The sequence below is a fragment of the Echiichthys vipera genome (genome assembly GCF_963691815.1).
Source record: "Echiichthys vipera genome assembly, chromosome: 16".
NCBI lineage: Eukaryota > Metazoa > Chordata > Actinopteri > Perciformes > Trachinidae > Echiichthys > Echiichthys vipera.
Window position 1 is genome coordinate 11,649,580 of NC_139841.1, and position 24,305 is coordinate 11,673,884.

The window sequence follows — 24,305 nt, forward strand, 5'->3', positions numbered from 1 at the left end:
ATTCGAGAACACACAAATACCGCTATTTTTTTCCCCCTCTCTCTTTATTTTGTGTCAGTCACACAAACGCTGAAGACAAAATGACTGTGCAAAAAAATGAAGTGCATATTTTCATCTTTGACTGGGCTCTCCTCTTTCTTTCTCTCTATCTCCCTTGCTGCTTGTTTTCTTCACCACCCCTGTTGTTTTTCCCCCTCTGTTTTCCCGTTCAGATTCTGTACATCCTGAGGATGAAGGAAATTTAGGTTTGGTGATTCTGCTGGTTTTGTTCTCTGTGGTCATCCTCACCACCGTCCTTTCCCTCATCTTTGTCGTGTGGTAAGACACACACACACACACACACACACACACACACATACATATGTATCCCACATCCACAGGCCGCAGCTGTGTGGTCTGTGTCTCTGTACTTGACTGAGATTTTATTTTTTCAAAGCATGGCATTTTTAAGATTTTTTTGTCGTATACTCATTGTTTTTTGTTTCCAGGGTGAGGCAGAGGCGCCGTGATCATGTGACCAAACAGGAACTCACCTCTATGGTCAAGATGAAGTCCATGCCAATCTAATGTGAGACACACATATACACAGACATTGATCGTCTTGAGCTATTTTTGTGTTTTAATTTGAGTTTTACGCTCAGTTTCCTTTGTTTGACTATCTTCTCTTATGGCTGAAGTTGGTAACATTTATAAAATTACATGTCTAACATTTTTCGGCGGTTTTCTTTCAGTCAAGTTTTGTAAATGTCATTAGGACACCAGGTGGAGGCGGAGAAACATGCTTTTTTCACACATTATCTGTCTCATGTGTTACTGTCAGCATATAGTGACAGTTTTAGCAAATGTGACAAAAAAAAACATTTTTATAAGAATTGCCAACTGCAGCTTTAAGCATTTTGTGTCCGATTGAATATACCCCTTACATTTGTTTTGTTGCACATGTGTTGTGAATATGTTAGCCACACATGGTGCTTTATGTTCTGAGTTCAGCTTTTTTGGCAGCTGTAAACATCTGGATGGCGAACAGTGCCACAAAGATCATTGAAATTAAAATGAAGTGTCACTTCTGTCAAATTTATGGGAGTTAGGCCAGTGAGAAGAGCATAGCAAAGCTCAGCCTGAAATGGTTCAAAGTGCTGCTATAAACAACATTCAGACAACCCTTCAGATAGTCAGCCAACATGTGATTATAAGTCTCTCTCTCTCACACACACACACACCCCTTATAACCCTGTAAGTATGCCTTCATATCTGTCATTTTGCTCTGTTATTTAGATCTGTGCTTTCTAGGCAGTGCTTAATTACATTATGATTTATACATGTTCTTTTATTTTAAACTTTTTCCTTCTGTTTTCTTCCACTCCACTCTACTCTCCTCTTTGTCTTCTCTTCCTGCTGTTCACCAACTTCTCTTCTCTTCTTCTGTTTCTTCTCTTCTCAGGTTGATTTCAAGCATCCCCTCCTTGTCAGCCCGTTCTAGGGCTAGAGTCAGCCTCTGCCTTTACCACTGTAGCATGCTGGCCGTCCGTATTTAACTACATTAACCAGAATGCATCAGCCAGGGTCCAACCAGGATCCAGGACAGGGACAAACCCATACACTGAACTTTGCAGAGTAAGGTGAAATTACCCAGTATATAAAGGTGGACTGAAGGGCATGTTTGCAAGATTTCCTGGACATATTCAGTGGTCATATCGAACTGCTTTACCCATAATGCATCAGCAGACTCCACGCACTGTCTACAGGGTCAGGGAAAACAGATCCTACTCTGTTTCTTTATGTTCAGTACAGCAACGTCACTGCAGTTCAGCGGACTGTAGGAGCAACACTGCATCAGGACATTTGAGTTCCCTCACAACCAATGCTGCTTCAGGTGGACTGACTCCTCTCCCTTTTTGGAGAAGAGCAACATTTATTTTGAACTTTTATGCAACAACAATTGCAGTAAACACAGGAAGTGCAGCTGCCAAACAGGAGAACATGTTTGTTTGTTTTTTTGTTTGTGTGAGAAGGTGAAGCTGTTATCCGGGACAACTGTCCTCTCTTCTCCCACCCAAAACTCCTCACGTTCTTTTTTTTTTTAAATCTTTTTTTTGGAGATTCATGTTGAGAAGGAACAGATTAATGTGCGTCCGTTATAACATCGATTGACTGACCGACTCAATGCTGTGAAGGAAGCATAACTGCCAGTCTGTGTGTGCATCTGATGCCAAAGCAGCAACTGTGGGCATTAATGGTCTCAGCTGAGGGGCAGGAGGTAACCTGTTACGGCTCCTGACCCCAGGGATGGACATGGAGAATAAGGTCCGGGGAGGGGTTGTCTAGACTATATTTCATTTATGAAAATTGATTTTATGTTGCATGATGTGTTTGTTTTGCTGCCTGATGTCTTTAGCACAGGTGATCTTTTGTTTCTTTTGTTATACCTCTTCCTTTCCATCCATCCATCCATCCACCGTGACTGAATGTGTGTGAATGAAAGACACACATGGGGAGAGGGATAAAAAAAAGAGACTGGCCTTTCACAAACCACCAGCATTATGACGTTGCATAGATGTTTAGTTAGCCAGAGAATATTTAACAATAGATATTTAGCTGTCTGTTTAGACTCCAAACAACCCTAAATAACTTCTTTCTCAATGTGTGTCATTTTCTTTCTTAAAATTCACACGCGCAACTTTTAAAGAGTCATTCAGCACCGGGTTGAAAATCAGTGTTTTGCCGCCCCGTTTCACCTCTGGGACTAAAACTTTACTTAACATTTACTTTCCATGATTAGTTAATCTGTCTGATATGATCTGAACTGATGAAAGCAGCAAACCCTTACTTTTGAGAAGCTGTAATTTGCTGATATTTGGCACTAAAATGATCAATGACAAAGCGATCGAATTCTCAAAATTGTTGTCAGTCAACTAATAAATGAATCAAATTTAGTATTTTCCCTTTTTAAGTTGCTGGTCTGGTGTTATTAAGCCAGATTCATCAGTAACAAGGTATTAAGAGGCATATTTTCACTAGACAGAGAAGCTTATTAAAGGTTGCCTAAACTGATAAAATCAGTTTTAAAAAAAAAATGTTGCCAATTCAAAGATAAAAATATGTAACGTCCATTCATATGATGCTAAAAAAAAAATGTATAAAGCACTTTGTTTTCTGACAGACATTTGTGAAGTTCAGATATGAATAACAAAAAAAAAAGGATGCAGAAGGTTTAACTCACAGCTCACTTTGACATGGGTTCTTTTCACATGGTGAGTGGGATCTCCCCATCACTGCTAAGACCTTACTCGAAAATTAAACGGTTTGTGGACGGTTACCATGGAAACATTGAGTGGCTCATGTTCTTGAGCAATAAATCCCAAGGTTAGTTAGTAGGTGCAGCTGAACACAGTGACTATCCAAGACTGACAAATCAGCTGACTCTTGTTTTATCAGGCAGGGCTTCATCAACCGCTCCTGTATTTCATGGAAGCTGAGTTTATGGAGCTGCATCAGAGCATGTTGGCTGGTGGGTGTGAACGTGAGATGAGCACCAACACGACTAAGTGATAAGCGCGACTCTCGCTCACTGTACTCGTGTTTCACATCCCACTAACTCATGGAAAATGAACAATCTCTGGGTTAACGGTGCTCACTGTAGGAAAAGCCCCAAATACCTCTAGTACAGTAGATTGGCGTAGTTTTGCTTTCCACACCTACAAACCTTGTGTCCTGTCTGCAGCAGACGGATGTGAGAGGCTCTACTGCCTGAGTGGAGTGCTCTCATTAAAATATATATATATATATATATATATTCCTTTCTTTTTCTGGTGGTTATGTTCTGTTGATCCAAAGCTGTGTGGTTATTGATTGATTGATTGATTGATTGATTGATTGATTGATTGATTGATTGACTGTGTAGTTTGTATCAGAAACACAAGGTGCATCTAAGTCAAACTTTTTCCAGTTTGACAACTGTATGTTCTCTCAAGCTAGCTCCACATATTATGCATGGATCCAGTTGAAGCTTTTTGTATATTATTGTATATCATACTTTTAAAAATAAATTTCATATATGTTATTATAAATGATGTTTATATGTAGAAAAAAAACGTTATCTGGGAAAGTTTCACAGACATGGTTTAACTCATTCTCGTGTTAATTTGCAATCCACAATTAGCAGTTGATAGTACTTTTACAGTTCATGTTCAATGCAGTTCTGTGAAACAGACGACAAAACATGTTTTATTTAATTGGAAAATAGTCTGAAATTTAAAAAAAATGCTTACAAGAATCTAATCAGAGAAAATGACGATAAATATTCAGGCAGTAATCAAATGATATTGCTTTTGAGGTTTGTGTAGCACAACAATGCCATGTGAAGTCCCAAAAGTGGCTGAAGGGAGAATCCCACAGAAAAACAGAGTGATAAATCCATCTCTGGAAAACCTTCCCGACTTTGTGTATTTGTTTTTTTTTTCCCCCAGTTATATGAAGCTGTGTTACTGTACGATTACTGTATGGACAATGTGTTTACTGAACTCGTCTTCATCCACCTTGCTTTACTTTTATTGTTCAGTTTCATTCATTTCTTTGCAGTCAGATGGATGACCTTTTTCTTTTTTTACTCTGGCTGTTCCTGTGGCAACATTCACAAAGAAAGTCAAACCATTTCATTTTCAAATCATTCAAATGATAATTCACTTTCTGTTTAAATTGGAGTAAGATGTGTGTGTGTGTGTGTGTGTGTGTGTGTGTGTGAGCTCCAAAAGGATGAAGAATTTGAACGTTTAGAGCTTGTGAAAACAAAAACATTTACATGATCTATTCACAAAACCTAAAAGAAATCAGAACTAAACCTGCAAGTCATTGTTTTAAACTGGATTTGAAAATTAACTTGCAATGTGATGGGCCAGTAATTAATAAATGTAAGTGGTTTTATTTTTTCTACCATCATATTGCCTCTGAATAATTAGTCTGCAAACATTTCCTTCAGTGCTTGTCAGTGCTGATACCTGGATATTGATCCATGCTTTTCTATTCGCTCAAGGTGACTTTAATCAAGATAATGAACCTGCTACCTGCTCACAGCATAAACACACAAATATAAAGCATGTAAAAAAATAATAAATGACACGAGCAGAACCATTTTTCCATTATTGCTCCAGTTTCAAGCGTAACAAAGTTGATATTTTTCCAGCTAAATGAAAGTCAAATTCATTATTTTGATGATCTATTTTTCAAAGATACTTACTCATCGAGGTTAAAATGTGTAAAGCATCCGTCAGATTGAATTTTATGTGGGCCATGTGCAGTTTCAGTGACTGTTTTTGTATTTGTCCTGTATTTGAGGTTCAACACGACCTAATTTCTGTCTTCATGGCGTGTGACTGGATTGTCACCTTTCTGTTTCGCTCAAGTGGGGTTTTCTTTCTTTTCGTGGACGCACTTGTGGCAGTTTCCGGTTTTCTATGTTCCTCTGCAGTATGTGATGGCAGATGGAGCCTGTTGGTTTTACTTCTTAAACCTCAAATTACACTCAGGCATCCATTCTCAGATGTACATAGTCTCTTTTTCTGCTTCATGTGTACGACAGATATCACCATAAGCTGTTTTTCTTCCTGTCATTGTATGTGTCTGTGAAATAAATACTATTTTATCACACTTTTAGCTCCTTGTTTTCATCAGAAGCCAGCTTGTTTATCTGATTTTTCTATTGGTCAGTTAAAAAGTTGATGACGTCTAAGTCTTCGTTTGGTTGCAAATATCCAAAACATATGAAATATGGTGCGGAAAATACAAGAAGTCTGAACAGATGAGCTGGTAATGGAGAGGATCAGTTGTTTCCTTCTCACGCCATTCGTATAGTTTGTGCTCATGATTCTCAAAAAATATGAGCAAATTTCCCCTGAAGCTGTTGCTTCTTGTTTTATTTTAGAAAGCTTCCATTATCTGATTGTGACCGTGTGATGAATCCCAAATGCTCAAGCCGGTTTTTGTTGTCTTTATGAAAGGATGTGCAACTGGAGGGAAACTGCCTTGGTATTCTGGCTCCATTCCACAAAAAAAATGCCATCATGCCGACTTAATCATCTACAGGGCATCTACCAAAGTAGAGGGTGTAAGTGTTAGCCCTGAGAACATGGGGAAGGCAGTGAAAACAGTAATTTTACTTAACGTCATGCAGTGAAATCGCAACTCTGACTCAGGCCAACTGTTTCCTTCCAGCTGTATTCAGGATATTCCCAATTAGCATCAACAGTTCAGCACGATAGCTCTGATACAAATACTCAGCTGCTGCTCTGAAGTCCTGAAGAGTGAGGACATGTAACTTTTACTAATCAGAACTGGTAGTGGTAATTAGCAGATAAATGGTGCCTTCACTTATTTTGTCAGTTTACGATGTCATCATTATGTGACAATGATTAATTGTGTTTAACGTGTGACCCCTGATCTTAAATGCATGCATTACTGTTGCTTTTAATTGTCCATTTCAATACTTTCACTTTCAAACGCTTACTTTTAATACACTATTGAGTTTCTGCATTAAACAGCGCCCCCCTAACAACCCTCAGTCAAGTAGGGAATGACGACTTGTAGAAAGATACTGGCTGCATGGCAACTGGTGAAACTGTATATCATTAAAAGTCAGTGTAATATGTCAGTAATAGTATGTCAAAAAGCAGGTTATAAAAGGTCATGGTTAAGTATGTCATAAAAAAGCATGCCATAGTATGCCATACAAATGACACTTCACACTGACACAAAGCATAGGTGGTAATTGGGTACTGATATGGAAGGATACTGACAGGTAGTAATGGGAAGTAAGTAGTTTATTGTAATAAGACTCCTAAAAAAGTCATAATTTACTGTGAAAAAAAAAGTGTAATCTGTGGAAAAAGTCATGGTACAGTATGTAAAAAAAATGATAAAGTATAGTATGTAGAACACATTTCATACTTTAATCGGTCAAAAAGTCAAAGCATAGTATGTCGACAAAAAGTCAACATAATTTTGTCAAAAAAAGTCATATTGTATGTCAAAGAAAGCCATAGGGTATCCTGTCTAAGGCAGTTGTGGCATAATTTCTTGAAGAAAAGTCAGGATAAGTCAGAGAAAAGTGTGTCCAAAAATAAGCCCAAAAAAGTCATAGTATAGTATGTCGAAAAAGTTAAAAAACGTCAAAATATGACATGTTCAAAAAATGCTTAAATTCGTCATAGGATAGCCTGTCTAAAGCAGTCGTGGCATAATGTCTTGAAAAAAGTCAGGAAATGTCAAAGAGAAGTGTGTCCAAAAAATAAGACAAAAAAAGTCATAGTGTAGTTTATCAAAAAAGTCAAAATATATGTCCAAAAATGCTTAAATCAGTCATAGGATAGCCAATCATGGCATAATTTCTTGAAAAAGTCAGGAAAAGTGTCTCCAAAAATTATCCAAAAAAAGTCATAGTATAGTATGTGAAAAAAGTCAGAAAAAGTAAAAATATAATAGGTCCAAAAATGCTTAAATCATGCTTAAGTCATAGCAGAGCCTGTCTAAAACAGTGATGGCATCATTTATTGAAAAGAAGTCTACACATTTTCCATTACAAAATTCCAGACTTTTTCACACTCAAATTTCCAGGCTCCTCAGAGGATTTTTAGGTCAATATTAAACATCTGTATATCAATTGTTTGATTCTTATTATGTAAACTAATGGTTTTAAAATCCAGTTTTATCACGTATGTTAAATTCTAACTATGTATGCCATTATGTTGCCAAGTAATCACAAGACATTTTAACCTACGTATTGTAGCTCAGATAAGTGAATGAACTCCAAACGGAGACATGTTCAACACACAATATTATTCAAGCTAAATGCTTAAAGAGTGCAATTAATAACTGTGAACCTGCAACACTACAGACAGTTGGGATGAACAACTGAACAATTAACCAGGAGCTACAGAAGAAAACACAAATCTGTGCTTCATTGGCTTTAGATGGAGTAAACCTACTGTAAATAAATAAAATAAGTGAAAATAAATCATAAATAAAATGTAGACAAGTATGGAAGAAATTCAATAAATGAGAATTGCAGTCGCACAGCGAACGGTAACCGTGGTTACCGGGCACCTTTCATAGCCAGCTTGATTAGTTTCATATCATCTACAGGTCATCTATGATGCATTAGTAAGCTGGTTTTGATTTGTATACGTTAATGTATTTTATTTTAGAAAGGGAGATAGTAGTCTGGTGAAATTCCTTTCCCTTTTCCCAAACTTATCCAAACCTGGAAATGACTTAAATCAAGTTCCATACTTTTTCTATACTGTGTAGGAACCCTGTAGTATAGCAGGATGAAGTCATAATGTTTTATGTTAAAAAAGTAACAGTCCAAAAAAGAAATAGTAGTGCATGTCATAGCATGTCCCAAAAATGTCATAGTTTGTCGAAAAAGTCATACTAAAGTATGTTGAAAAAAATCATAGTATAGCGTGTTTAAAAAAATAACACCCTGCATGCGTGTCGAAAAAAGGCAGTACAGCATGTTATAAAAAAAACTTGGTACATTATGTGAAAAGAAAACTAATTTTAAAAAGTAATAATAGTATGTTAATAGTATGTAAAATCACAGAATTACACAGAAGTATGGCATATAAAATGTTCTAGTACTGTATAGTGTTGGAAAAAGTAACAGAATAGTAGGCCGAAAAAAAATATATAGTGTGATGCAATAAAGCATCTTCAAAAGGTCAGTGTAGTGTGTGGCAAAAGTCAAAAAAAAAAAAAAAAAAAGCCGTAGTATAGTATGCCGAAGGAAGTAATGAAAAAAGTCCTTGTCCACCTGAGGAAATCCTGTGAATAAAATACTGTTTAAAGCATATACGGACGCACGGGCACATTAAATACATAGGATATATTTTATTGAGATAAAAAGAACACCACATTAAAACTGTTTTGTTACTATCTATACTTTGTTACTATTGAAATCAAAGCGGTCATGAAAAATATATTCAACAAATATAAAACATAATTTAAACAACAAAACTTAGAGTGCAAAATTCAATATAATATTGCATTAATGAAGGTCACATTGTAAACGTAAAATAGCAGCAATAAGATTGTTTTACTCAAAATCCTAACTAGATGCTAACTTAAATGGGACGACAGCAATTGTGTTATCTTTCTAAAATTCACTTTAGTGAAATAGGTGTTTTACAGTTTTTCCAATATAGTTTCAAATCCATAAAAGGGAAGTATTTTCTAAAGTAAAACACAGATGCAAATGCAAAAGCAGCAAAATACCCACAGACCATAATAAACCAAAACATTAAGTCACATTGTCTTTTCCCTATAACACACTTCTCAAATTTAAGGACTTCATTCGTACCAAATTAACAAACTGTGAAATCCTACAGCTCACTACAGCTACCTAGTGGACAGCAAGCGTCACTACAACCTTACGATCATCAGCAGTTTCACAAGAAAACTAATTAAAAAAACTGTAATTTATGTAAATATTTAGTATTTGACAACACTGTGATTTGTTGTTTTCAAAATTAACAAAATGTGTCCAAAAGAAGCAGACTATTAGAAAGTATTTCAGGAGTTCTCCATCCCTTTTATGCTAAATCCATTTAAAAAACTAGAACTCCCTAAATTCTATTAAATCCATTCTATTACCAAGTATTCTTATGCATCATAACATAGTAAACAATAGGAATTAGTTTGTGTGATGGGTCTACATCTGAAAGTGTAAGGACTTCCTCCCTCTAAATGTTGTGTGCCTCAGTGGATGATATTCAAGTGTGATAAATAGTCTAAATGAAAAGTTCTGCAAGTCATGGTTTCCCAGGTGAAAATTCCATGTCCTTCTGCAAGTCATGGTTTCCCAGCTGAAAATTCCATGTCCTTCTGCAAGTCATGGTTTCCCAGCTGAAAAGTCCGTGTCCTTCTGCAAGTCATGTTTTCCCAGATGAAAAGTCTGTGTCCTTCTGCAAGTCATGTTTCCCAGCTGAAAAGCTAACTGGGAAGTGCAGTATGTACGGCGTCAATCGTTTAATTACAGTATCGTCGTAACAAAAACTGCAATGGAACAATTTACAGCAAGTTAATGCAGTAATTACATCTTTTTTCCTTTTATATTTATATAAATATCAACAAGTTATAAGATGACATGACGAGGAATGGACACACTATTGAACAGATAATTCCCTTGAATGTTTTAAACTTTAAGAATAATTAGACAGCATTTCTTCAGGGCCCTTATCGTTTCCATGCTTGATGTAAAGCACAGAGGTCACATAGGGACACCATACATTCATCCAACAATATCATCTGTCGCTTCATCTTCATCCTCATCCTCAAAAACTGAGCCAAATCGGTTGAGAATAATACTTAAAGCGGACCAGCTCACTGTCCAGGTGGATAAATGCACGCGGTAAAGGAGCTTTTTCACCTTTTAACAAGTAAAACCAGAAGAACTGGTACATGTTCGAGCAGCTAATCCAACTGTTAAACCTGGTTTTACTGTAGACGCAATGCTGTCACTGTGCCTGTGTGTATTTGTGACTGGACAATAAGGCTCATCCAAACAGCAAATGAGAGTGCTGAAGTGGCAGAGAGACGATAGATGGATAGTACTGAAGCTGACAGCCAAATATCATTCTTGATTTGTGGTGATTAATGGTGGAATGTCATAGATTTAAAACTCAGTCTACAGTGCACAATATATTCAACTTCTCTACTATGGCAGATGGAATAACAGTGGTTATATACTGAGGGTGAAGTTGACACTGACACAATATGCCAGCGTCATATAGCCTGTGGTTGACCTTTGGTTGACTTTTCCTTGAGTGTTCCTTCTTAGGGCGAGGACGGTGTTAAGAGTTCAGGTGATGACTAGTTAAGAGTTCAGGGGCCAAGAAATGAAGAAACAAAGTCTTGGGTCCCTGATCGGGGTTTGGGTGGATAAACAGACAACAGGCAGACCTCTGCGAAACGATATGTCAAAGCTTTAAAAGGGTCATTACATACACACCACACTTGAAAACAGTTATGAAGACGGATGGCACTCGCACAAAAAGTTTCCTTTTTCAAAAAGCAAATTTGTTATTTTACAGATGTGGAGACCCCAAATGTACTCGTTCCATCATCATATAGTGACAGTTTGAAGTTCATCTTTCAGCATCATCTGTCAAGTACCATACTGCTCTCTCTAGTAATTCAAGTATCTAAGAGTTGCTTTAAACACTGCCAAGAACATTTTACCCAGAGGAAATCCATACCAGATCAATGACTGCTAAACATCGATGGCCACCCCGTGTTTGGTGGAGATCACGTCCCTGGTTCCTGTCAGATACATGAGCACTGAACACAGGTGCGGAAGTGTCGCTGTGGTGCTGACATACAGCCAGTAGGGGAGCGGTGCCGTGTTGCCAAACGGGCACACCCACAGGCCGTGACGCACGGCGTCCCGGACGTGGTGTGTCGTCATGGAAATGAAAAGCATCCACGGCAAGGAGCACCAAGCGTCTTTGAGGCGTCCGATCCACATGAGGAAGCGGAGGGAGAGACAGAAGATGGGGATGAGAGAGGAACAGTGAAGAGGAGGACGCTGGGGGAGCGAGACAGCAGCCTGGAAGAAAGTGAGAGAGGGAATTAATGATTATTTGAATATTAAAAATAATACACTCCAAAAATATGTATTTTAATAATCTATGGTGTTCTCTAGTATTGTTCTTATCCATAGGAGGCTGATTTCAGTCGACACACAAAAAATATTACTACACAATAAAAGATGCCAGACGGACACATCATTATGTAAACACCTACAGACTATGAATAAATGGCAAACGCTGACCATCTCTTGACTCACTGAAAATATGGACTGCCTACTAGATGTAGTCAAACTGATCAGCATTTCAGAAAAGAAAAGATTTTTCCTCTTTATTTGGCATAAATCTGACCATACAGAAAGAAGAAGAACACTCAGTAACGGTGCAGGTCTTACCTTGAGTGACAGGGATCCAGCCATATAGAAGTGATCCAGGTCTATGATTGATGCCAGAAGACCGGCAAGCAGCACCTCATACAGATCACTCTTTTTCCTTAGTCCAATGACAACTGCCCATGACCACAGCCCCACCAATCCATGCGTGGCGTTGTCCAAGGCAGCACGCAGCCACAGGTGGTTCTGGATGACAGAAAGCTGGAGACCGTGGTCTGCCACCACGCAGAACATCCCAAGTCCCGCCGAAGCCAGCAGGGAGGCGGAGCTGAATGTCTGTAGGAGGGCCTGAGCTTTCTCCGTCTCAACAGCCAGGCTGAGAGGTACGGGAGCACCGTCTCCCCCGAGGCCCGCCCCCAATAACGGGGACGAGGAGGGGGAGGAATCGAGCTTGGAGTAGAATCCTTGCATGACGACAGATGGCTGTGGGGGGCCAATCGCCACTGAAGGTCAGCAAGAGTCAGGTAGACTGGGGAAGAAAGGAAGGAGGGAAGGAGAGGGATTATTGAGAGGACGATAAGGAAGAAAAATGGGGTTGGGTTGCAAGAAATGCCATGAAGGGAGACATCAAACAGAAACAACTATTGTGTGCACTCTATTAGTGTTCTACATTCTCATGCATGAAACACTCACATTAAGTACGTTTTTTGGGCCAATGTGTAACCAATATACATGCACAAAAATGCATATAGTATAAGTAATAACTATACGTTTTTGTAATAAAAAATAATTTGCTGTGAAGATTGTTTTACTCCTGGCAACATGTCCTCATTTAATATATAATAAAGATTATAAATAAAGAAATACAGATAGTTTAATTATAATTCAATTAATACACTTCCAGTGAGGTTTTTGTGCATCAAGAAAAAAAATTAAAAAAAATATATAAAAAATTACAAATAAAGAAAAATTACACAATAAAACGCAATGAACACAACCCACATCACAATGAAGCGAATTTGTTTATACAGAGTAAGAATAAAACTAAATAGTAGGGGGATTCAGTGCAGTTTCTGCATTATAATAATAAATATGCTCTTGCGATTTCAATAAGTCTGTATGACAACACATTGAGCATTACACTTAAAACACATAATATTGTGGGGGGGGGGGGGGGGGGGGGTCAGCCCTGTGTTCCATCAGCCCCAAGTTTCTTCATTTCCATGGAATTCCCCCCTTATCAAATTTAGGCTCTATTTTCTCTCAGCCCACTATGTTTTTATCTGCAATAACACATAAACAACATGTGAAATTTTTTTTTTATTATAAATCTGAGGGAGGGAACACAGGGCTGATGGAACACAGGGCTGAGGGGACACAGGATTGAGGGAACATAGACCTGAGGGGACACGGGGCTGAGGGGACACGGGGCTGAGGGGACACGGGGCTGAGGGGACACGGGGCTGAGGGGACACGGGGCTGACGGGACACAGGGCTGAGGGAACACAGGGCTGAGGGAACACAGGGCTGCTCCCTACCATAGAAGGTGCATCATCCGCACAACAATTGGCTAAGGAAGACCCTTCAAATGGTTTTACTGGACAATACACTATGCCCACAGCAGTGCTAAGGGTTACCACTGCGTTCTAACAAAGACACCATTTAAAATCTCACTGCTTCATGAACAATGAAGGAACAGCCTGAGGCAACATTTATATACTCTGGTTCCTCCCTCCTTCACTCAAACACAGGGTGTTCATCTGAGAGCACTGTTGTGTGTTTGTCTTCTGAACTCGGGGGAACATTAAAATAGGTCTTTGTCTTTCACGCAACCGAGTGAAATGTAGCACAGACTCAACCGGCAGTCTAATAGTCTGTTACATCAGCAACTGGTAACTAGCTGCTGATGTAACAGCAGTCTTTTCTAACGTTGTGCCCCTGGTGCTACATTTTAATTAGCTAGCTAGTTATTTGTGTCACCTGCTGTTAGCTTCCCGGTTATCTGTAACGTCAGCGAGGCTAACAGTGGTTAACGTCATTTTTATCCTGCTAACTTTAATCGCACGTTAGCGGTGGACCTTTTAAAAGGAAAGACATTTTAGACACGTTAGCTAAATTAACATAAGTGACGATGACAGCTAGCTCGGAGCTAAGTGGCTAACAGTGACAGCAGCTTCTTTGTGTAGGCGGCGGACAGCAGCTGTCACGATTAACTGTCATAACTGCTTTCAGTTACACAACCTGGCACGTTTTGCCCGCAATTAGAACGTGTAATTCAACTTTGCATTGGCTAATTCGAATGTTTATGAAGTCATTTTTGATAAACCGGTTGATAAAGATAAGGATACTCACCCCATTGCCTTGCATTGGTTGTCCAACCGGTAGGGGGTACGCCAGCATCACGCTGCTTCTGTCTTCTTCTTCCTCCCTAATTTATGGTGGGTCGCAAACGACGTTTTTCACGCCGCCTCCTACTGTACCGGAGTGTGTCACACCAGGCTTTATAGACTTTAGGTATTCTAGATTATTCAAAGACCAAATCAATCAATAATAATAATTATAATAATAATTATAATAATGTAAAAGAAAAAAACAAACTATATATATTTGTCTTTAAGAAAACAAAATATTGTCCTAAAGCACTCCCTATTATTATTATTATTATTATTATTATTATTATTATTATTATTATTATTATTATTATTGATTAAATGTTCAACATTTTCAACTACATCCCATGTATCACATTAATCTGACATGCACTTATTCATTAAATAAAGATCTTTTAATTTTAATTAATTTAATTTTTTTTATTTTAATCCAGTGATCTAAATCTTGAGAAAATCACTTCCTCTCTTCTGCATTTTCCATTTAATTTTCACATTAATTGATTTCTGTATGCAATAAGAATTTCTTCCTTTAGGATGTGTGTCCCACTCCTTCTGGCATGAACCCATCACTGCTTCTCTTTTCAAAGATTTTCCAAATTGACACTTCTTCAGTTGTGTTGTGTGGTTGTATTGGTGGTCGGCGGCGCTGTGCTGCCACTCACAGGTCACTGGTGAAATCTTCACGCAATAATGTCCTTTGTGGGGCTTTTAATTGGTTATTTCAAGAAAATTTGGTACAGTTTTATTTCTTATTAGGAAATACCATGTAGCATGATGAATTTAACACAAAAAATAACTCTAAGCAGCACCGAAAATTAAGTAGGCAAACTGCAGAGTGGCAGCTTTGTCTCACTTTCTAAGGAGGGAAGAATTATAAAAACGTCAAAAATGTCCAATTACAATAGAACACTGACATTTGTACTAGGTCTATAATTGTAAACACTGACTGGGCTTAAGCGTCTAGTGGTCATGGGTCAGCCTTTCAGTTTTGCACAGCTTTGATCAATTTTACATTAAATATTTACGTTAGCCTTCATATTTAAGCCTATTCAATATTTTGTTCTACATGTCAATAGTCTGAGACATTTTGAAGGGGCTAATAAATGGATCACCTAATGCTCCACTGTGGCTGATGTGATTAATGGCCCTGACTGGTACTGTGGGCAGGACTATAGCATTAAACATTAACCCAAACTACAGAACCAAACATTATTTAAGCACCATTGATAGACACTGGAAGTCTTGTTTCCTGGTCTTTCTTGAATCATGTAGTAGGAAGAGTAGAACTTGAGGTAATGGCCAAATGAGAGGTTAATGCAGCTAAACCTCCAATAAAAGTTGGAAATATTCAAGTGTGTGAATAATCCTCTTTGTAACGGTCTATAACTGGCACAGGATGCACTTCAAACTGCGTAAAGTGAAGTAAGACTCTCTTCTGCAAAAATGTAAAAAAAAAAAAATGTTACCGTACAAATAGATATTTAGGCTATCATAGCTAAGGAACAGCAATCCGTCAGCATTCGTAGAGAAAAAGTAACACATATTGTGAGAAAGGAATTGTTAATGGTGTATTTAATTAAGAGGCCGATGTATCTGTTAATAGGTGTACATCTTTGGATGTGAAGAGTGATGTTAGTGTAGCGTCAGCAGAGTCATTGGATCAAGGCTTTTACAGAAGAGATCTCACGTTTAGTGGCTGCAGTTTCTGGGAGCACCACTAGAGGGTGAAAGAGACGACAGAATGAAAACAAATGACTGGGCACTAAACACGGTAACTACACTATCTACATACTATAACTAATGGCATATAGTGACTATTGTGAAGCGCCTGTCTGCAGCTTGGCTCTAAATGTTATTGAGACTAAGATAATGAACAGTAAAGTATATAGGCTGTCATGCAAATAAATGTTGCTTTTGATTTAGTTACGGTCTCCAGTAACCAATAGTATTTTCATTTCATGAATATGACAGGCAGAATCATCTCAATATTGAACCCTGACTGGCAGATAGTATTGACACCCGTATTCCAATTCAGCAAACACAGTAACTGTAGGCTTAAACAGGTTTGTCAGCACAAATGTGGAAACCCGCCATGCAATACATTTTAATTTCAACACTAATGTAAAATCCAATTTTAATAATGTCTCTTTTAAAGATCCAAGATCGTATCTTGAAGAAAAAAATGTATTCCCTTTAAAAAGGACGTTTTATGGAGCCTGGTTCTCTTTATTCTAAATGACTTATTCTGCAGGTAATTTAGAATTTCAAATTAAATCAGTGATTTGCTTTTTTTGCTATTTAAGCTCTGTCTCTCCATTGACAGCTTGTTCCTCATCATCCCATTGAGCTCCAAAATCCCTGATTTCTTTATATACGTATATACAGGTATATATACAGTATATATATATATATATATATATATATATATATATATATATATATATATATATATGTGTGTGTGTTTTGAATGGAGAGTTTATCCTTATAAAACTAAACTAAACATATCTGCTTATGTTTTGGATGAACCTGTGGCAAAAATGCCTGGAATGTTTTTCTTTTTCAGATCCAAATATGTTCAGACACAAAGCGACTTACCAAGCTTGCATATTTGTCCATTTTGTCAGTTCTTGAAGAGATTGACAAGATCAATTCAGTCACAAGAATCACCCCTGTTTGGAGAATGAGCCCGCGGTCTGCAGTGAGCAACTTCTTGGACAGCAGTGTTCTAGCAGGTAATTGTGGTGAATGGCAACATGATTCATGACATGAGCTCTCATTTGGTGGCACTGACTGATAATTCCAGTACTTCATAGATGTCAGAGATGACGAGTGTGCTGCTGTGTTTTCAGCGATTGAATAAAACAGTCCTGTGATTGGTGGATTTGAGAGGTAAACATCATCTGGATTATAAACACCAGGCCGAGCAGAGTGTCAGATATTTACTCATGCAATGTGACATACTGATATTCTGCTCCACTCATCCCTTTTGCACAAAGGACCTGGACCATCCATCATGATGGTGGACGTAATTTTGCCAGTCACATGAGGACGGAGGAGAAATTAAATCAGAGAAGTGGGATGTGTCTGAATTATTCAGCACCATGGACAGAGGCGCAGAGCTAGAGACCGTTTGAATGTTTCAGCACCATAGACAGTGCACAGTGAAGGAGGTTGGCTCTGCTGCCCTCCATTGGTCAAATGCAGAAATTTGCGAGTATAATTAAGTCCAGTTCAACGCCACTGCAAACTACAACCTCAATGATAAAGATATATAGTTAGTGAATACCTCTCTGACAGCGTCATTCAAAACTGAACATTACGATCCAAATGTGTGTGTTGCGTTGGATTGTATTAGATTTAGATTAGATAGACAGGTGTACCTAATAAAGTGGCCACTGAATCTTTGTTCAATTCAAACAGGAGTGGCTAAGTATTGGCAGACTCACACTCACATAACACTCATGGGTGTGTATGGCACCAAAAAAAAAAATATGTTTAAAATGATTGCCAAAAACTGAAAGTAGGAGTAAATTAGGGCTGCATTCATTGTTGATTAATCCATTTGTGTTTTGGTCCATGGTGTTTTCCAAAACCCACGATGACGTCCTCGAATGTCTTGTTTTGTCCACAGCAATTAACTATCTAAAAGTGTACATTTAAGAAGCTGTCACCAGAGAATTTTGACTTTTTCCTTCTTAAAAAATGACTTAAACCGATTAACGACTAATTTGATAGATAACAACTAATCAATCAATCAGTTGTTGCGTCTACATAATGAGCCATGTTTCGATGTATTAAATGTATATGTGGCATCAAAAATATGTGAAATAATACCTAGAAGAGGAAAATAACCATAAAAGGATCAAGTTTGGAAGAGAAAAGTACTGTACTGTAGATAAGTAGCACGCAAGGGAAAGTTAAAAACACTGTGTGACAAACAGACAGAGACAGGGGTTGTAAAACAGAGAGATATAGGAAGTCACGGAGTGAAGATAGAGAAGCCGCAAGTTGAGTGTTTAAAGAGGTAGCAAGAGGGGCAGAAGTGAGAGGGAGATTGTGTCATTCATCTAGTTATCAGTGAAAGGTCAAGCTAGTCATTAGAGCAGAGGAAGGCTGTTGTAACTGACAGGCTCTGGATAGCGTGCACGCACACACACACACTAACAGACACACACACACACACAGACACACACACACACACATACACACACTCTCTCTCTCTCGCTCTCTCTCTCTCTCTCTCACTCTCTCTTTCCCATATAGAGGTTAATGTGGATCACATCGTGCTGCAGATGAAGGGAGCACGGCTGAACATTTCAACTGCCTTTAATTAAAGTTCAGTTGAAATATCAAGTGAAAGGTTCTATGATGCTATTTATTAACCACAAGGGCAAAAAGTATTGTCTCTGACTGTTTACAACACAAAGAACGACAAAGACATAAGATGTGTCCTCACCAGTCTTATGTTGTGCTCTCTTTATCCTCCTTGTTCACTTCACGCTCTGTCAATGTAAATATTAATTGGGTTCGCATTGACAACCTTGTTTAAAAAAAAGAAAGGACGGACCACGGGAGAAGGAAAGGAAGGAAAGAGTAATGAATGCAATACCCACGGCAGCAGATACACACTTGTCTGCGTGCACACACTCACGCTCACACAGTCACACTCACACACACACACACACACACACACACACACACACACACTCACAGAGGACTCCAGCTGACAGCTGCTAGATGGTGTATTGATTTGTCCTCGGCCTCCACGTTGGGCCTGCCAGAAATTGTCAGACTATTGCGAGAAAGAGCTTGAGAGAGGGAAGAGAGACAGATTAAAGAGAGAGGGAGGCACAGAGAGGGAGAGCTAAAGGTCAAAAGGAGAGTTTTGATCAAAATCTCTGCTGTTCTTATTTCCGTGTTGAATGAATGAAGTTGAATGTTGATGTATTTTTGTGAGGAAGTTAACTGCCCAGATCTGAATATGGTTATGGCAGATGGGGTAAGAAACATGCGCAGTTAGATGAGAATACAGTTTTTAAACAAGCCCCACTTTAGCCAAATGTCTTTGGTACAGAAAATAAAGGGTAAAATTATTGCTGTAACAGTCTGTTGCAAACACTCCCAATTTATAGGCATGCTTGTTAAAAACCTGTCTGAATGCTCGTGTTTCTCGTGATCCCGCCAGAAAAACACTAGAGATGGAGGCCAAAGCTACAAAAATATCATCAAGTCATAATCAAGTGAGATTATACTTTAAGGTTAGGGAAATATCATTGCATTTCTAAGAGGCACACATAAAGAAGAAAAAAGACAAAAGAAAAAAAAATGCTGCTGTCACATTCTCCTTGTATATTAAGTGAGCATGACTAACAAGGTTTCGATTAAAGTATCTCAAGAAATTCTTGAGCAACTCTCTCCAGAACAATGCAGAAGAATTTCTTGAGCAACTCTCCCAAGGAACAATGCGCTGCAGAATGTTTTTTGGTGGTGGGAGCAGAAGAAATTATTATTTTTGACATTAGATGGAATGTTTCAAGAGTGACTTTATGACTTCCTTTAAAAATGCACTTCTCAAACAACACGGGGCAAGAAAGAAGCAGTCAGATGATCATACAGGTGTCTTTCTAACACATGTTCAGTCCAAAATCATCACGTACGGCCCCTGGGTCAGCGGTCACCCCTTGGCATCACATTTTTCACACTGGGTACCTTCCTTTTTCAAAAATACCACTTCACGCAATTGGATACCACTACGACCATCAGAACAATGACAAATGTGATGACTTAGACGACGCAGCACTGTGGTCATTGGCTCCGCCCGCTCATAACAGATAGTAAGAACTGATTGGTTAGTTGGGATTTTTTGATATAGTTAGTGATCTCCAACGGTATGTGTCCAGAGACAGCTGCAGAGTAAATTGAAATTTGCTGGCAGTGTTTCTGGATTTCCAGGGTAGCACATGACTTTAAGGATTATAATGTTGGTCTTGAACCAACACTTTAGTCCAAACCGGAGTAACGGATGGATGGATTCTTACAAATATCCAAGTTGCCCAAAAAATTCATCTTACTGACTTTTCCTCCTGCTGGTAGGAAGTTTTGGGTTTTAGCGATTCACGAGATTCATGCTCTGAAAATGAACTGTGATTGCTTTCATCCACTGACTTTTCCACTAGTGCTTTAATCAGGTCAAAAGTAAATTTATCCTCCAATACTTTGATTTATGACAACATACAGTACCTGATGCCATTCCAACCAGCCTCAGCTGTTCTTTTAGCCATGTTAAGTGGTAATATAAGCAAATGTTAGCATGCTAACACGCTAAACTACTATGGTGAACATGCTAAACAACAGCATGTTAGCACTGAGCTTTTGATCGAGTAGGAAACTAACTTCAGCTCTTCCCTTTAAGCAAATGTTAGCATGCTAACACGTTAAACTACTTTGGTGAACATGCTAAACATCAGCTGGTGAACTACTATGGTGAACGTGCTAAACATCAGCTGGTGAACTACTATGGTGAACATGCTAAACATCAGCATGTTAACATTGAACCTTTGATCGAGTGGTAAAAAAAACAACACTTTCTTTTATAAATCCACTTCTCAAAGTTGCTAAAATCAGTGTCTTTCTCAGTTAGCATCATTGTGCACAGCATGAGACGTATTCAATGTCAAATGATTGAGGCATAAGGAAATCTATTAAAAAAGAATGGACACAAATCCCCTGTGTTGCCATACTGAAAGGATACAGTTTAGGTGTCAAGGAAAGAACATTGAAGTGAAGAGAGAGCGATCCATCACACTCAAACAGTACCATAGTCCATACAATGCCAATAAAAATCATCTGAATTTGTAAATATACGATTCCCATCAAGACAAACACAGAAAAAGTTTGATGCAAGGTCACAAGTACTGCTTTGGAAACATTGAAATGAAGCATTGCCTTTGTATGTCAGAATGTGAGAAGTAAGAAATGCATCATGACTGTAAGAAAGAACGCCTTTTACCCCAGCATAGACACTGTACTTTCATCGTGCTTTATAAGGAGAAAATATTCTGTATCACTCGGTCAGAGGGAGAAGAATAACAGCCCTGTTGTGTTCTCAGTGTATCAGTTAGAAAGGCAAAATGAGTATGAGGCCAGTGTGTCATCATTCATTGTGAAATGGTCACATTTAATGGTTGAAACCTGTCATTGTATATACATCTATAAAAAAGACCCCAGGTACAGGTTACGACATTCTACTGCTAATACATACATTATTATTATTATTAAATAATAAACTTTTTGTTCAATGTTAAAGTTACATATCATAGTTTACAAAATAGGATCAAGGAGAATTAAGCCATTATGAATGTCTGAAAAAACTAAAATCCTCTATGTGTGTTTGTATTATTTGTCCATAAGATTAAAAAAAAATACAATAAAACACATCAATATTCCTTTGAATAACATAATATTAACTGGTGATATTGGCTATCGAAATGTAAACTGCAAAAAGACATTTTTTCATGTTTGTCAAGGCGTCAGAATTTGGAAAGCAAACTTGTTTGTGTAGTTGTATTTTACAGCACAGGGCAGAATGGAAAACCAACATAGTTCATATCAATGTTCCAATAACCACCTTCTTCGTTGTCTGGAACTGAAACAAAAGGGTGGGCAAAGAATTGTTCAGTCTCAAATCCACTTTATTATTATTTTCTTTTACAATCCAGGTCCTCTTTGCCAGTCGCTGAAAGCAGAGTGTAAAGCTAATCGTCTAAATAAGCCAGACTACCGTTACTAAATTCTCCAAAGTGTTAGTCCTCATATTCAAATAAGCAACTCCCTCCGTCGTCGGAGTCGACAGATCCAGAGTCTGATGGAGTACTGTGTGTGGCTTCCTTGTTAAATGGTAGGTTTACACAGACAGGAGCTGCAGGGTTCCCCAGACTTGTCCCAAGTTTCATTTGTAGACTGTTTGAGTCAATCAGGCGTGTGCAGACTCACACACTTGTGTTTTTTTGTTTTTTTCTAACCCACAGCGAAGGCAGACACAGGCTTCAGGAAGCTGAGTGAATTGTTTGGAAACCATTTTGTTGGGTGTTGGGGGGTGGGGATGTGAAGCTGAGTCTTTGGCATGATGATTTAGCTGTATGGGGACTGCTACAGTAGCTATACACATAAACACACGCACAAATGCTCTATATGTGTGTGCGTGTTTATCTGTACGGTGTTGCAATTTAAGAAGAAAGTGAAAATTAATACAGGATGGATTAAAAAGGAAAAGAACAAAAAGGTGATGAGGAAATTTTTTTCAGCAACTGAGGAGAGGAGATTCCCAAACCAAACTGTTGTCTGCCAAACAAAGTCTGCTGTGGCCTATCAAGGCCACCAGGGGGTAATATAAGACTGTCTATGCTGAGTTGACTGCTGTTGCTGTGGTTGCTTCTGCTCCTGTTGTTGCTGCTGCTGCTGCTGCTGCTGTTGTTGATGGAGCCGCTTTCAAAAGTTCCTCTGAAGAATTTCCTTGTCACCATTAATCAAAAATGCTGAAATGCATTATCATCGTCTGGTTTCATGTCTAAGTAATCTCGGTGAGTAACTGTGTGATGGACAGAAATGATCGATGCACTGTATCCTTGAAACATGTGCAAAATAGAAAAAAGACGAGCCTCCTCCTCCTCCTCCTCTTCTTCCTCCCTTCAGGAATAAGACATTTACATCTGGAGAAAGACACACAAGCACAAATTAGACATCATATGCTGCAAACTGTTTGGTTGAACTTGTTTAAGGCGTATCATTTGTGATTGGCCTCTTCTAGTTAGTACTCAAACTGGTCGTATATGTGTGTCTTTGTCTTCTATCAGTCCGTCCTTAAAGGGTAAACTTATTATAACGTATTTTTCAACCTGGACCCCATTTTGCCATGTTTTTGTACCTAAGTAACTAATGGGCACAATCATTTTTGAAATAGGTTCATTAATACACGAGAGTGTTGCTGCCGACAGCTCCAAAATGGTCTGTAATGTAATCTTATAGGGCAATTACACGCCATCAATGTATGTCCACTAAAAGGACATGCTTGTTTTTGCCACTGACAGTGTCTGCCTACATTTTGGGAAAAAACGTTTTTCTTTACCTTTCACAAATTTGGTCTGTTATTGTGTCTAACAAAGTCTCTCCCACAGAGAAGTCTCGTTCTAAAAATCTTACGAGAGGGGACTTGTTGCCATAAAACAGCGGTGGAAACAGTGATTGAGAGAAAAAGAGAGGAGCGCAGGGAAGGATGTGTAGTGTTGGAATCTGAGAAAATATCTCTGTTATCTAAAAGATATTCAATAGCGGAATATTTTGCTGATTTCAACAAAGTAGATGAGTCAGGTCACGTCTCGTAAGATCCTAGAACTAAGATTTCTCTGTGAGCGAGCCTTGGTTTGGACATTAGACATGATTGTATCAAGCGAAATTTACAGAAAAACATTTTATTTCTCTGTAGGGTCCTTTCAATTATATAGTCAGATCTGAACCTGTCAGTGGCAAAAAGAAACAATTTTTTGCGGACGTACATTAATGTTGTTTAGTTGCCTCACATTGCAGCATGGATCGATTTCAAAAAAGTGTTGTCACATTTAGCACATTCATATGAGGAAATTGTACCCAGGTTGAAAAATACAGAAGTTTCCTTTAAGCTTTTACTTGACTAAAAGTACCAATTCCCAACCTATGGATGGGGACCTCCCAAAGGGTCCCAAGGTAAATCTGGGGGGTCACTAATTCCAGCGACACAAAATGGATTTAATTTTTTGGACTTTGGGCCTCAAACAATTATTTTTAATAAAACCATGTAGGAAGAAATATGTCCCTATGGTGGAACCACTGGTTTAATCTTTACCTATGCATTACAGTTTATCATGCTAAATCTTAATCTGTAAAGGAGATGTTAACCGTAGCTGTCAGATAAACCGAAGGATATTTTCCTCTTAACTGCAGTGTAGTAGGAACATGAACTAGCATTGGCC

At 38.4% G+C, this 24,305-nt stretch overlaps 3 protein-coding genes across 4 annotated transcripts in view; 1 reads left to right on the top strand and 2 right to left on the bottom strand.

Annotated features, from left to right (window-relative positions):
- The window catches only part of il11ra (interleukin 11 receptor subunit alpha), a 60,665-nt gene extending 55,034 nt beyond the window's left edge, over positions 1 to 5,631 (top strand). Inside the window, exons 10-13 of one of the 2 annotated variants that reach the window (XR_014593538.1) lie at positions 213 to 318; positions 489 to 568; positions 1,442 to 4,195; positions 4,244 to 5,631. Coding sequence is in view for 1 of the 2 variants with exons in the window: in XM_083929235.1 (XP_083785361.1) it covers positions 213 to 318; positions 489 to 567 (185 nt within the window). In the remaining variant the exon portion in view is untranslated. Of the gene's footprint in view, positions 1 to 212; positions 319 to 488; positions 569 to 1,441 lie in introns of both variants that reach the window. The other variant, XM_083929235.1, reaches the window with a different exon arrangement.
- A 3,424-nt stretch (positions 5,632 to 9,055) lies between these two features.
- On the bottom strand, positions 9,056 to 14,283 carry tmem267 (transmembrane protein 267). Its single transcript, XM_083929988.1, has 3 exons — positions 14,264 to 14,283; positions 11,975 to 12,440; positions 9,056 to 11,599 (listed from the first exon to the last, which is right to left on the bottom strand). Exons 2-3 carry the CDS (start codon positions 12,380 to 12,382, stop codon positions 11,264 to 11,266), a joined length of 744 nt encoding a protein of 247 aa, XP_083786114.1. The 5' UTR covers positions 12,383 to 12,440; positions 14,264 to 14,283; the 3' UTR covers positions 9,056 to 11,263.
- Positions 14,284 to 21,529: 7,246 nt separating this feature from the next.
- cntfr (ciliary neurotrophic factor receptor) overlaps positions 21,530 to 24,305 on the bottom strand; it is a 257,452-nt gene continuing 254,676 nt past the window's right edge. Inside the window, exon 11 of the mRNA XM_083929421.1 lies at positions 21,530 to 23,009. Coding sequence (XP_083785547.1) covers position 23,009 — 1 coding nt within the window. The 3' untranslated portion in view covers positions 21,530 to 23,008. The remainder of the gene's footprint in view (positions 23,010 to 24,305) is intronic.

Excerpts from the sequence above, each read along its gene's own strand:
- tmem267 (XM_083929988.1), bottom strand. The coding sequence starts at position 12,382 with ATGCAAGGATTCTACTCCAAGCTCGATTCCTCCCCCTCCTCGTCCCCG. Across the intron at positions 11,600-11,974 it reads CTGGATCCCTGTCACTCAAG|GCTGCTGTCTCGCTCCCCCA; the intron begins GTAAGACCTGCA and ends ACTTTCTTCCAG.